Raw genomic sequence first — 14,537 nt, forward strand, 5'->3', positions numbered from 1 at the left:
ATTGTTTATTTTATCAGTCTCAAAAATTCTATAATATACATAAAAGTTCAACTTTAAAAACTGTCTTTACTGCCTTTGTTTCCCCCTGAAAGTAATGCCATATAAAGCATAATTATAAAACGAAACTTCTTTAAGAATCTTCAATTTAAAAAAAAAAAAGTCAAACGTGTCTATTTTACCATCTGGGAGTTACTAGAACACTCAGTGGACCTGTGAATCACACAGAACATGGTTTATTTACTTTAGTGAGGCCGAGAATAGGGAATAGAACAGACCAATCTCTGCCCCAATAAAATGTCGAGACCATGAAGGGTAATTACAAAACATAATAAGATGATGGTGTAGAGAGAGGGGTTTATGGGCCAGAGAGTGGCAGTCTGGGCTCGATTGGTGACATTTGAAACTCAAGTGTGGGAAAGAAGCAAGTTGTGCAAAAGCCTGGGAAAAACTGAGCAGGAGCCCTGGGGAAGGACAGGCTGGGTTTGTTCTGGAGAGAAGGCAAGAAAATCCCGGATACAATCCCTTGTTTATTACAAGGGGCCAAGAGAGGAGAGTGATGTTTGAAGCAGGAAGCCGACCATGTAGAGCTGTGTAGACCATGGAAAGGAACTGGGAAATCTTTGGAAAGGAATCGCAGAGTTACAGCAGAGGGAAAAGTTCATTTTTAAGAGATGATTGTGTTTGCTGTGTAGAGGATGAACTCCAGGGAAAGGGAAATTAAATCCAGAAGTTGTTGTGGTACAGTCGTCCTGAGAAAGGACTGGATTTAGGTTTGTAGTAGGGACGGGAGGCCTGAAGAACTTGCTGGATTGGGTGTTGGATATGAGAAAAGCCCAGGATTCACTTCATGTTTGTAACATGTGACATTAGGTGCACAGCAGTGCCGTGTTGTTGTGGTTTGGGGTTTTGCAAGGAGAAACAATATAACACAGGACGCATATTTTATAAGATTATTTATCATAGTCACCCAAAGAATCATATACAAGAGAGTACGAGAAATCTGTCCGTATATTAAAGACCAAAGAATCCACCTGAAGGCCTGGATCCCATGGTAATGTCCTGCATGAGTCCAGCTGGAGGCCTAGAACCCATGACAATGTCTCATGCAGGCCTGTTTCACAGATCTGCACTGGGAAGGCCCAAAGGTCAGTGGTGGAAGCTAGAAAGTCTATGCCAGCGGGATGAAGGATCTGCGCTAGCAGGCTGAGGGATCTGCACTGGAGCCAGAAGTGACACTCAAAGAACCAGAAAGGTACCACAGCCATCCTCAGGAGCAGTGAGGTACCCAGCTCCTCCGATGATCAGGACAGCCGAGTTCCCATCAGGAAAGCCAGCGTGACAAGCTTCTCCAGGAGACTGAGCAGTGCACCATCTTTCCCTCTGGAGCCAGGAAGCGATGCTCAGAGTGAGGACCAGAGCTCCCCCAAAGTGAGGCGTAGCCGTCCTCAGTGACAACAAGGTCCCGAGCTCCACCTCTGATGAGAGCAGCCGAGTTCATCAGGAAAGCCTGCATGACAAACTCCTCCAGAAAAACCAGCAGCTCCCTGCAGCTTTGCAGCAGCTTCCAACAGACTCCCAACAGCTTCTACCCAGCAGCTTCTCTTCTTCTTCTCTAGTTCTGCCTCATGCTGGGCCTCAGGCGGGCCTCCCACATCCAGCACCGCACTGGTTCAATTCAGCTGGGTGTTACAAGTTGACCATCACATATGTTTTCAAAATGGAAGAGAATAGAAGAAAGATTTTTTTTTTTTACAAGGGTAGACAACAAAAGTTCTGTTTTGGACCATCCTTGGACAACAAAGGCATGATGATCCTCAATTTCCTAATAAGTAGCTGTATCCTAAAGAGGTTCACTGACTTCCCCAAGGCCACATAGCATAAGTGGGAGAACAGAACTTGAACCCAGGTCTTCCAGCAACCTTCCCCTGGCCCTCTGTAGGACACCCTCCCCACTCGTCCACTCTCCTGCTTCAGTTACTGCAGTCAAAGGGCGATGTGGGGTCAAAGTCCCAGCACTGAGCCAGCGGCTCAGTGTCATCCAGGACTTGGGCAATTGTTAATACAGTACCCGTGAACTACACAAGCCTATTTCAGTTTTGCTACTAGGCAACTAAAATTAAGTAAAATTAAAGTTCACTCTCGTGGTTGCACTAGCCACAGTGCAAGTGCTCAGCGGCCATGTGTAACTAGTGGGTACCATTTTGGATGGCAGAGATGGAGGATGTTTTCGTGATGTGGAAAATCTCTCTTCAAGAGTATCACACTGGAGATAATGTAAGCTAAAGTAATCTATAATTGCTCTCAGGTGAATTTGTGGAATCTTATCCTAACAGCTGGGATCTTTTAGAAAAGTTTGGAAAAAGAAAAGAGCTGTCTTCTGCTTTGAAAGAGGCATGTCCTAATGAGCTGATGCTCAGTCCCACACTAATGAGCACCTGTCCCCCGTTCACAAACTTGAATGTTTGTGTTTCTCATTTTACCTGTTCATAGATGCTTCTCTCAGGAGGGGAGCTGAATTAGTTTCACCTTTGTATCTTCCTCAATCACATACATACATGGTAAATGTTTAAATTTTAAGAATTTATTATAGTAAAAGACATATTGCGTGAATCCTCCTCAAAGTACTCCCCCTCGGTTTGAACACACCTATCCCATCATTCCTGCCACTTTCTGAAGCAATCCTGGAAGTCCTCTTTTGTGAGTGCCTTTAGGAGGCATGATCAAAAATACAGTGAATGCTGCTGCTGCATACCGCCCAACGAAAAGGCAGGCTCATCGAAATTTTACAGTGTGTTCTCATCCACCTTATTCACTGGATCTGGCACTGTGCAGCTTCTAGCTCTTCCCAAAAGTCAAAATGACCAAGAAAGTAAACATTCTGAGTGGACTCAGGACGTCAAAGTAGCCATAGCAACACAAGTGAAGACCCTCTGGAAAGAGGACTTCCAGAACTGCTTCAGAAAGTGGCCAGAATAATGGGATAAGTGTGTGTGTTCAAAGCAAGGGAATATTTTGAGGGGGATTAATGACAATGTATCTTTTACTATAATAACTTTTATATTTAAATATTCATCATATTTTTGGATTGTACTTCAGAGATGCATGACACATACATATCTTCAAAGTATAGTTCTTTGCACAGAACAAGCATAGTATTTACTTGTGAAGCGATCCCACATGTCATGGTTTTTCACAGTGCTGCTGTGAACAGCTGGCCACAGGAATAATCCATCAGTGAAAGAAAATACGAGGAAGCTAAATCTCAGTTGCCCATCACGTTCCTTCCTGACTTCTCCCCTCCTAGCACAGAGGAGAGGGGACCTCACGCCGCAGCGCCTCAAGTGAAAACCTGGGCTTCTCAGCACCACAGGAAACACAAGTCTGGGACCTTCGAGCAGAGTCGGGGGAGCTTCCGCTGCAGTCTTTCCAGCACTCAGCATCGCAGCAGGGTCCTCTTCCCAGCCACCCGGAAAGCCCCCTTTACACCACATGCACACACAGGCAGCCCTGTGCCCCTGACAGTTCCCTTTACTAAGGAGTGGAAGATTAGGAGCAAATCAGACGATGTTTGAACCCTTTCTTGCCACTTCCTGGAAAGCTACGTAAGCCCTCCAAAGGGGTCCGACAGGGAGATGTGTGTGCCGAGCTGAGATCACAGTGGACCCTCGGCCACTTCAGCAGTTCATTCCCCTCACCCCTCAGAAGAGGAGAACACACCTAGAAGAGAACTGTACTTTGCTTTTAGATTTTCATAAAATGTTTCATTTCTTCTAACAGGCAGTGCTCATGATTTTAAAAATCTCCTAAGTGTGTGCAGGAAGTTTTCCATCCTACTTCCCAATCCCCTAGTTCTCCCCAAAAGCACCCACTGTTTCTAGATGTGTGTGTCTCTCCATAGGGATTCCGCCCATGCACGCACATATGTGTCTGTCCATATATTTATACCTGGATGCTTCCTTATGGGTATATTCTCCTTGGACACAGATAGCTGTGTGACTATTTTAGACCTTATTTTCTCTCTGTGCTATCTTGGAGACTTTTAATATTTATACAGAAACTAGAGAATATTCCGCCATAGAGTTGTGCTAAAATTTATCATATCTCCCACTGATGAATTATTCAAATTATGTCTCTATGACAACCCATACCACAGGGAGCACTCTTGTACATTTGTCACCTTGCACATGGGTACTTTTTTTGTTGTTTTGTTTTGTTTTGTTTTTGTCTTTTTGAGACAGGGTCTCGATATGCAGCTCAGGCTGGCCTTGAGCTCACTTGTAGCCCAGGCTGGTCTCAAACTTGCAATGATCCTCCTGCCTCAGCCTCCCAAGTACTGGGATTACAGGTGCTCACCACCACGCCTGGCTCACATGGGTACTTGTGTTTGCCAAATAAATTTCTAAAAGAGGGGGTGCAGGGTCAGAGGATAAGTCATGAAAATGTAATTTTGATGAACCTGGTCATAGAGTTTACACCATGTGATCCTTGTCCCCAGCAGAGCTGGGTTTCTAAGTCTGCACAGAACTCTGCTCAGAGACTTGGGGCCCCAAGTCTGCATTTGCCAGAACTGTTTAGCTCACACTGTGTGTGGTGTGTGTGTATCTCTGTGTGTGTGTGTGTGTATGTGTGTGTATGGTGTGTGTTGAGGGGTATGATTTCATTCGAAGAAAACTGTTCTGGCTAAGAAAAGCGTGGACACGACGATGTGGGGAATTGTCACTGCTCCTTACAACCCTCCAGCTTGAAAGCGGGACCGAGAGACTGAGACTCTCGCTCCTCGAGGAGGCCCCTCAGCACGCAGTGTGGAGGAAGAGGCTCGGCTGGGCTCAAAGAGACGGAGTGGGGAGGAAGAGCCCTGGGAAGCAGGAGAGGCCAAGCGGAGGGGACCCAGTCTCATCGCCCAGGGGGAGCTGTGTTCCCCGGAGGCCAGCACACTTTTGCGGCTTTGTCTTGTGCTTTGCTCTGCGGCAGTGTTGGGAGCACAAGGTTGGGCCTTCAGGAAGTCGGCACAGAGAAGTCAGGGATATGGGCGGACAGTCTGGGTGTGATGTAAGGGAAGCCACGAACACTGACAGGAATTCTGGGCACTTCTCCAGTGCCAGGCAGCGGCTCACTACTGCTTGCCCTCTCAGAGCTCTGTCAGAGTAATTACGGTACTGTTCCCACTCCGCAGATGAGGAAACCGGGACCCAGGAAGGTAGAGGAATGGCCCCAGCACATCAGGAGTGGCCAAGGTGGGGTACAGGCTGGCTCTGTCTGTCTTCAGAGCCTGAAGAAAAAGCAGAGCCGATGTTGAGCACAGAGGAGAGCCCTCTCTCCCTCCTCTTCGATTCGGTGCTTTCTGCTGCCTTCTCTCCAGCACTGCAGTGCGTTTCAGGGTGAGGGTGGGCAGCCAAGCCGCAGCCTCAGACAGAGGTGCCTCCCAAGCAGAGGCTCAAAGAAAGAGCGTTCCAGGCTGAGTCCCTCTGGGGCTGACCCTCAGGAACACCAGCCTTCCGGAGACAGGAGGTTTCCGATGTATGCGGGGAGGCAGGCAAGCAGGGACATGAAAAGGCAGCCTCTGTAGGCACCTGAGTTCAAAGCCTACCTCTGCTTCTACTCCCTGAGTGATTTGGGGCACACTGCTTAACCTCTCTGATTCTTCACCTGTACGTCCGGGCTAATAAGCACTCACCCCCGGGTTGTTGTACAGACCAAGTGAGCTACAGTAGGTAGTGTTTAGAATCATGGCTGGCGCCTGCCCTGTCTCCTTGCTTCTACATACAATAGACTCTGCAGGCTCATGGTACAACCTAGGTCACTGGTGGTGACCCCACGGCAGGGAGAAGGCTGTCTGTATCGCCGAAAGCTCTAAAAGCTTCGCCATCACTGACCTAGACATAGGAAGAAGTTAACACAGTTGTGGAACCTGTGTCAAGGCATCACATATGCTCAGGTTGTGGAGGGCATCACATGTTGTGGAGGACACTGCATGTGCTCGGGTGATGGAACGAGATACTATAAAGAGAAAGGAAGCAGAGGAACATGTAACAGGGGTTTTCAGCCCCGAACGGTCTCAAGCATGGCCGTGCTTATCAACACAGCTGTGCTTATCAGCATAGCCGTGCTTATCAGCACCCCCCCACACACGTCATCTGGAATCGTTAGTCAAGACAGGCTTTTTATGTGTTGTCTATTTCTTTACGACATCTTTATTCAGTATGAGAATGTAACAGCCTGTCTGAAGTAAGGTGAAAAAGCAGACAAGGATAAAATAGAAAGAAATGCCTTGGTGCAACGCTGGGTTTTCTCCTCTTCCTCTTTGCTGCATAAATTGTCCTCAGAAAACCTGAGAGTGGATGATAAACACCGCCTGCCCTCATCTGCTCCCATAGCATTTCTCTCCCATCCATCAAATGAAACGACTGTTCTCTGAGAGCCACATTCCGTAAGAAACTCCAAGTGAAGTCGAGCCCAGAGGAAAACACTTCCCTGGGGAAACAGCTTGGGTGACTTGGTGTTTGTCTCCGCATTCCAAGGCTTTTCATGCTGGTGTCCCAGCTCAGCTCCCCAGCCCTGTTCCCAAGCCAGTAGTTTCATTTCCAGGCCACTTTGATCCTTCCTGTCATCATCGGAGCTCCTGGGAACCCATCTTCTGGAAGAAATATGTGTAACACGGTTTCCCCGTGTAAACCCTGTGAGCTCAGAAATCTGTGTCCACGCCACTCCGTGGCTCCCATGGCTCCAGAGGCCAGGACTTGGCCTTCTGTCCAAATTGAGCTCACAGTCCTTCTGTGAGCTCACAGTCATGCCTGGGAGCTTGACTCTAAACTCAGTGATCATGTTCATTTCTTTATGTCTTCTCCACCTCAAGGACAAGGACTCTTTTGTTGTTGTTTTGGTCTTGCTTTTGGTTTGGTTTGATTTGTGGTAACAGAGATAGAACCCAGGGCTTGTGCCCTGAGCTAGACGCCCAATCCTTGTTATTTTTTATTTTGTGACAGGGTCTCCATAATTTGTCCAGGCAGGATTCAAACTTGTGATTTTCCTGCCCAAGTCTCCCAAGTGCTGGGATTATAGTTGTGTAGCTAAGGATGAGGATTAGATCTGTTTCACCTAGCAGTGTGTGATCAGTACTTTACAGAGTCCCTCTGTAAACACATGATGGAAAAATGAGAGCAAATAAATGACAGTGCAGTACAGAATGACCAGTAAATTGATGTGCTTGCGGGATAAGACATAGTACAGAGAAGGCAGAGCAGAATTCTGGGGACAGGCATGCAGCTGGAGGGGAAGGGAGAATTGCTGGAGGAAGAGGTGATCTTAGCGCTAGATTTGGGGGTGATGGCTATCAATATGTATATGCTTTACATGGCATCCAACTTACGGTAGGAGTGTCCAGTGTGCTGAGCAGATAAATTCCACATTTTATAAAGCAGTTACACAGATATACCCCATCATCACTAACATTCTACCAGAATCATATTTCTGGGAGGAGGACACACAGCTAACTCAGGCTTCAAGCCACCCTTGGAAGCTCTGTTACCTGGAAAACCTAGTAGTATACTTGGAACCTACTGGAAAGCATAATGTTTTGTGTGTTTGTGTGCACATGTATGTGTGCGTGCACGCTTGCGTATGCACACTTGACAAACTTTGGAGACTAGAAGGAAAACAACCTTAAGTGTTTAGAAGAAGGGTCCTTAGGGGCTGGGGATTTAGCTCAGCGGCAAAGCGCCTGCCTGGCAAGCGCAAGGTCGTGAGTTTGGTTCCCGGTACCGGAGAAAAAACAAAAAAAAAAAAAAAAAGAAGAAGGGTCCTGTTCAGGGGAAAACAAAGGACAGAGGCGGTTTCCAGAAACTGACCTCCCCCTTCTCCCATGAGCCCTAATACCTAGCTTCTAAATACCTAGCTTCCCTATCCACCACCCAAGGGAGTTTCAAATCTTAAAATTCATGGAGTGCCACATGATTGTGACATGGGAGGGGTAGGGTAAAAGAAAACAGGAGATGAAAATAAAATAAATTTTTAGTTGAATTTCTTTAATGACCCAACTAAAAAAGCAAGACACAAGACCTAGATTTGCTGTTTGTTTTATGTCTCTTAATTTCATCTAGCTCTAGCTCCTTCCTGGTATAACGATGCTAATGCTCAGGATTCCAAGAACTGAAACTAGTTAGACTTGTGAGCCTAGTGCTCTGGGGTGACTGCTGCGCTCTCTCCTGCTGCCCTAGATGTGCCCTCTAGGACCAGCTGAAGATGCTGCCGCCCAAGGAGCACCAGGTTATGACAAATGTTAGCGCCCTCACCTCCTATTAATACTCAATCTGTGTTTTTGGTATGTGTGTACAGCTTCATCATACACAACAAAGACACTTTCTTCAACAACGCCACAAGAAGTAGAATCGTGCATCACATCTTACAGAGAATAAAGTACGAAGAAGGAAAAAACAAAATTGGTAAGTAGCCCATTATTGTTGCAAACTACATTTGCTCTTTGGGGATTTGATTTCAGTGCTAGGATTGTTTATTGTGTGTAAAACCCTAACTACTCCTTGATAGGAAGTTCACCAGTGCAAAATCTTCACGGCATCCTTAAACATCTTGCTTAAGCTGCATATCATCTCATTTGTCTAGGATCATGAGGATTCTCTGAATTCAACAAGTATTTATGGAGTCTGTACTGTGTGCCAGGTACTGAGCTAGGAGCTGGGGAGATAAGCACAACTCTCTCCTGGAGCTTATGTTCAAGAAGAATTTTAAAAATGAAGAAATGGTTAGGATAATAGCATGCAGAAAGTACAATGAGCAGTGTTACAGAGCAGACAGGAAGAGGTGACAGGGATCCAGGGAATAACCAGTGAGACCTGAGCCAGTGGGAGCCAGCGTGGGAAGAGGAGGGGTTGGGTGTTTGAGACCAAGGGAGCTGCGAGGGGAGAGATGAGTTATCACACGTAGGTTATTCTCCACACCATCACCTCCCCGTTAAGCAGCATCCACAATTTATATTTTAGGCATTTTTATGAGACTCCTTCCATGTTATATTGCCAAATTTCCTGCCTTATTAAACAGATTATTATATATCAGGAAGCTTTGGGTGACTTTATCCTTACCTCTGTCCCAGCACAAATTTTACTGACAGTTTTTAATAATGACCTCTATCAGCTAGGGTCCAATGAAGAGACAAAAACACACACAATCTGAACAGAGAAAATTGAATTTAAATAATAAACCATGCCAGGGCACTAGAGTCCTGGAAGAGGAGCTAGCCAAGGGGAAGAAAAATGCTAAAGAATAGAATCACAGATATTAAAAGTCTCCCCTGACAAGCCAGACCACCTTGGGAGGGGGCAGCTCTGGTGGGACATGTCTTGGAGACTTACTAAAGACACGCTTGCTGGAGTGCTGAGGGAAGCTCTCGGATGCATTCTAGAGAAGTTCTTTGGGGGGTGTTGTCCGGAAGCCCTGGTCTATGAAGCCACCCACGAAAGACCAGGAAATATGGCCTTAGGGAGCAGGCGGTGCTGCTGGCCACCCAACACAGCAGGAGCTCGATGCTGTGGAAGTGACTGGGCGCACGCCTATGGAAAGAAACATGGGTATCAAGAAGAGAAGCCCCTTTCCCCATCACTGCCCCGCCAGTGCCTGCTGCTGGCAAAGGAGAAACAGCTGTAATGTCCAGCGCCATTACTGCAAAGCAGACAGTGAAGGCGCACTTGGAGCTGAAGGGTAATCAGTCGGTGACTGACATGTAGCCTCAATGGCCTTCTCAGCAAGCCTGCAGGTGAGGTGGGCGGGAAAGATGCATAAAAGGTGTTAGCCATTGGGTCAGGAACCTCACAGATCTCAGCAAGCAGGAATTCTCAGCCAAATGCAGCAGGATGGCATTTGCCAGTTTGTAGATGTAAAGTCCTGTATTCAGATTCAGCAAAACTGCTCCTTTCGTCCAGTGTGGGAGAAATGTTGCTCAACAACATCGTGAGAAGAGCGGATTTGAATGCAAGCTCAGAGTGAGTCACTGACATAATGAAGCTGCCAAAAAAAAAAAAAAAAAAAACTACTTTAATCCCAAGCTGCATAAATTAAAATACAGTGGCTACCTCGAAACAGATAGCTGCCTGGTATGCATCAGAATACACCTGGAACATTACATTCAGGGAAAGTCACTGCAGGTGGGCATAGTTAAACCATAACTAATGTAAGTCCTTCTTGACTTTGAGGGTTATGATTGAACACAGCTCATATTGCCCGCAGCAGACACCTATCCTGGGGATACCTTCTCCCCATACAGCCCTCTGTGACCATTCCAGCTGGAAGGAGTTCTTGCTTCCTCTAAATTCCTTTGAAGGTTTTTGCAGTGTTTATGTGTTAATAAGTCACAAACTCTTCTTTGTCTTGAATAACTTTCAGTGAACACCAGGAAAATCCACCACCTAAAGAAAACCATTGTGAACATGTTATAGGGCTGGGGATGTAGCTTAGTGATAGAGCACTTGCCTAGCATATTCAAGGCCTAGATTTAACCCCTAGCACCACATACAAAAAAAAAATCTTGCCCTGAATAATTCAAGTAACATAAATCTTGATCTGAAAGTTACTTTAAAGGTCAACACATTAAACTTCCACTTCTGGTCAAGGTGGAGAAACAGGTACAAGATTTACCCTCCTGCCTGAAGGAAGGAAAGGAAGAAAGAAAGAAAAGAAAGGAAAGGAAATGAAAGGAAAAAGGAAAGAAAGAAGGAAGGAAGGAAAGAAGGAAGGAAATGAAAACACAGATAAAACGTGTGAAATAATGATTTTGAAGCCACTGAACATTAGAAAACCAAAAATAGAGCCCTGAGCAAAAAACGAGATGAACCCACAGTTGCCCCAGTTATGACCTTGATTACTTTCTCGGCAGTAGCACAAGGACGGAGAACTCGGGCAGAACCCAGAAGCATCTCAGAGTTAAGATATTGCTGAGAGTCCAGAGAGACTGAGGCAGCTCGCAGAGCAGAGTTCCAGAAAGCGGAGAGAGGCGCAGAGCTACTCTGAAGATCTGCAGAGGGCCCCACCCCAAGTATTAGGGAGTGCAGGTCAGGGCACGTGTGTGACACAGTAACCCAGGGCGGGAGAAAGAACCCCTCAAAAGGATTTCCCCAGATAATGAAAATGTAAAGTTGCATAACCACTTAAGAAAACAGTTGACAGTTTCTCCAAAAGCAAAACATACACTTGTTATACGGTCTAGCTATACCACTCTAAGTGTTTGCTAAAGAATAAAATAAAAATACAACTAAAGCCATACATTCATGCAAAACTTTATACATTATTAGCAGCTTTATTTGTAACAACCCCAAACTAGAAACAACATAAATGGTCATCACCAGGAAAATCCATGAATAGGTTGTTACATGTTTACATAGCAGAACCTTATTTAGCAGTAAAGAGAAATGAGCTGATATTTACCACATGGATGAATCTCAAAATAGTTATACTGAAAGAGGTCAGGTGAAAAAAGTATTATTTATGATAGCCAAGATAGAGAAGCAACTTAAGGATCTGTCAACAAACAAATGGATGAAGAAATTAAAATACGCGTATACAATGGAATATCATTGAGCAGTGAAAAGAAGAAATCCTGCTGGGTGAACCCACCTCTTCCAAGCAGACCTCCCTTCCTACAGCACATTACGCTATGATCCCATCAGTGAGTGAATCCCAGCACCCCGTAATCCAGTCACCTTCCCAAAGCTCCCTTCCTGAACCCTGAGACCTGTGGAGCGCATTCTAAATCTAACCCATGACAGATGTATTAATTAACTTGATTACGGTAATCACGACGTAATCATATGCCTATCAAATCATCACACTGTCTGCCTTGAGTAGATTCAGTCTTTGGCAATTACATATTTTACAATTAAAAAAAAAATAACCTGATTTCCCCGCCCTGGAAGCCAATGTCCTAGCAGATAGCAGAGCTGCATTTCTAAACTCTCACTGTCGCGGAGTGAATTGAACCACTAATGAAAGCCTAGGCTGTTTTCCCAGAGAGCACAGCCCTTACATTCCTCCTGAGCATTGCGAGGGTTCAAATTCAGTATTAATTCACATGTGCTTATTTGCTGCTTTAGGTCTGAATCGCTTGCTTACCAACGGTTCCTATGAAGCTGCTTTTCCCCTGCACGAGGTACTGTGCTTTCTACCTTTCTTCTGCATCTTGTTACTAAAGCCCGCAGGTACAGAGGCATCAGTTGGATTTGTTGATATTGCATTTGTTCAGGACGAATTTAATTTGTTCAGTGGGTGTTTAGGGAGAGTCTGTTTGTATTCTTCCGTCTGTCCTTCAGCACAGATTTATTTCTATGTATCTTTCCATATATGCGAAAGAATTCTTAAATCCAGGCCATTCGGTACGCTTTCAGAAGAATGCACTGGCATCTAAGCCATGCAGTTAAAAAGGCATTGACAATTGAAATGAAGCACCAGGCTGAGGGAGAGTTGTTCTTGAAATATGTACTTTGCAAGAAATAAATGTATGGCTATTCTTGAAAGAGTGGGAGGAAGCTATTTTGCAAAATTTCCAATAACCAAAGAGTGAGAAGTGGAAATTAATATTATTGCAGTGATCATTCTGTGTAAATGTTGATATGTACTTCACGGTTTTTATGATATATTATGACTAAGTGTAACTGTGATCACCCTATGTGTACCTTGATTTTCCCCTAGAGAGCTTGCATCTAGGTTTTCAGGAGCATAATCTTCATAATGATCGCCATTTTTAAGGTGGTAATCAGTCCCGATTCTCTACCAGTCACTCTGTGACACAAAGAATGCAAAGATTGCTTTGTTCTTTACACAGCACCTGCCCTCCAGGATCTCACAAGCTAGCCAGGGTGAAACTGCTTGCCAGGAAACTTTGGAGGACAATTCCCATTCCCCATAAATGGCAAAATTTCCCAAAGCGTAATTTTTGTTTGGGTTACAATATTTCTTATCTTGATTTTTAAACGCCAAGGAAATGGCAGTGGTGCATCAGAACTGTCCAAAGCTTGTTTATCAAGAATACTGGAAACTGTGGTCTGATGCATGATTTACAGGCCGCCGTGAGATGTTTCTGGAATGTCCCTTTGGGTGTGACAGACGTAAACATTTTGACACTAAAGTTTTCAGAAGCCACACACACACTGCTGAGCTCTGTTAAGGACAGTTTCTCCCAAGAGGGTTGTGAGCTTCTGGTAGTTTTTTATTATCATTGTCCAGAAAAGGGACTCCTGCTCGGTGCTGGCTCATGTAAGGGCAGGGCCAGGAAGTGGTCGGTCAGCATAACAGAGCTACAAAGCCCCAGAGCAGCCCAGGTTTCTCTAGAGCTTTCATCTCTCCATGAAGGTCTACGATCTACGGGAAGGGAGTGTCCCAATTAGCCATGGTAGCAGCAGTTATAACATCTTCACTGTCTTAACATTTTACTTTCAGTTTACCTTGATTATATTACTTAACCTCAAAACAACTTTCAGAGGCAGGAAGGGCATCTATGGTTGCCTTGGTTTTGTGTGGAAATTTTAAATAGCAGTTAGAGGAAGGTTAGCTTTGCTTTGCTCACACAGGGAGTTGGTGGTTGAGCTGAGACCAACAAGAGGTTCTTTCTTTCCAGCTTTATCCACTGAGAAAGGACTTCTATGTTAACTCAAATATTCAGTTTGCTTTCCAAAGGCACCTTTATGTTTGTGAAACCAGCAATGCCACAAACTGACCTGGGAACAGTGCCCACTTCCCTGGCCCTTGGTCTCCTCATTTGTTTAATGCAGAGGTTGAGTTAGTTTTAAAATATGACAGCCTCAAAGTGGCTTCCACTTTTTACATTCTAGGATTGCCTTGCTGATAAGACCACATGACAAGGCTCTGACCACGGCTGCTGGTACCAGCTACCTTCTTTTGAGAAATATAGGAGAAGAGCTAATCAGTGTTGGGCATGGCCTATGTGCCTGACACTTTATGCGTTCAAAACACAGAAGAAAGTTAATGAGACAAATATTATTAGTTTCATGATGGGTTAGGAAACCCAAGCTAAGAGTATCTGGGGCCTCATCCAAGATGGCCCTAGCAGAACTGAATTTGAGCTGAGTTTAAACCTGATTCTAGCAAGCAGCACATTTTACCAGGCAGCATCGTCAGTGAGACAATGTCCAAAACAACCAATCAAACTGCCTCTCCTCTCACGGAGAGGATCCCTCTTTTTCTCCTTTCTCCTGACTTCTGACATAAGACACAGCATTTCCTTATGGCTTTGTGGGTGCTCCCTCACCAGCAGTGGTGTTCTTATTGCAGGGAAGTTACAGAAGTAAAAACTCCATCCGAACACATGGAGCAGTAAACCACCGACATCTTCTCTACGAGTGCTGGGCTTCCTGGGGCGTGTGGTACAAATACCAGCCCCTGGATCTTGTGAGGTGAGTGTTCACCCAGCTGTACATGTGACATTTGCAGTGGGTATGAAGTCATCTGGGGGCCACTGTGACCTGCCCAGCTCTGCCTTAATCTGGCTTCTCCCCTAGAGAAAACTCACCAGAGGACTTTGG

General features: G+C 45.3%; 1 protein-coding gene across 2 annotated transcripts in view; it reads left to right on the forward strand.

The window, feature by feature from the left end:
- The window catches only part of Ano4 (anoctamin 4), a gene marked incomplete at its 5' end in the record, with an annotated part of 365,728 nt that overhangs the window by 288,288 nt on the left and 62,903 nt on the right, over nt 1-14,537 (forward strand). For both annotated transcript variants that reach the window (XM_005374542.2, XM_013518664.1), the window contains 3 exon segments: nt 8,332-8,438; nt 12,093-12,148; nt 14,287-14,408. In XM_005374542.2, coding sequence (XP_005374599.2) covers nt 8,332-8,438; nt 12,093-12,148; nt 14,287-14,408 — 285 coding nt within the window.

Source organism: Chinchilla lanigera, unplaced genomic scaffold, assembly GCF_000276665.1.
Source record: "Chinchilla lanigera isolate Chin_1 unplaced genomic scaffold, ChiLan1.0 scaffold00004, whole genome shotgun sequence".
NCBI lineage: Eukaryota > Metazoa > Chordata > Mammalia > Rodentia > Chinchillidae > Chinchilla > Chinchilla lanigera.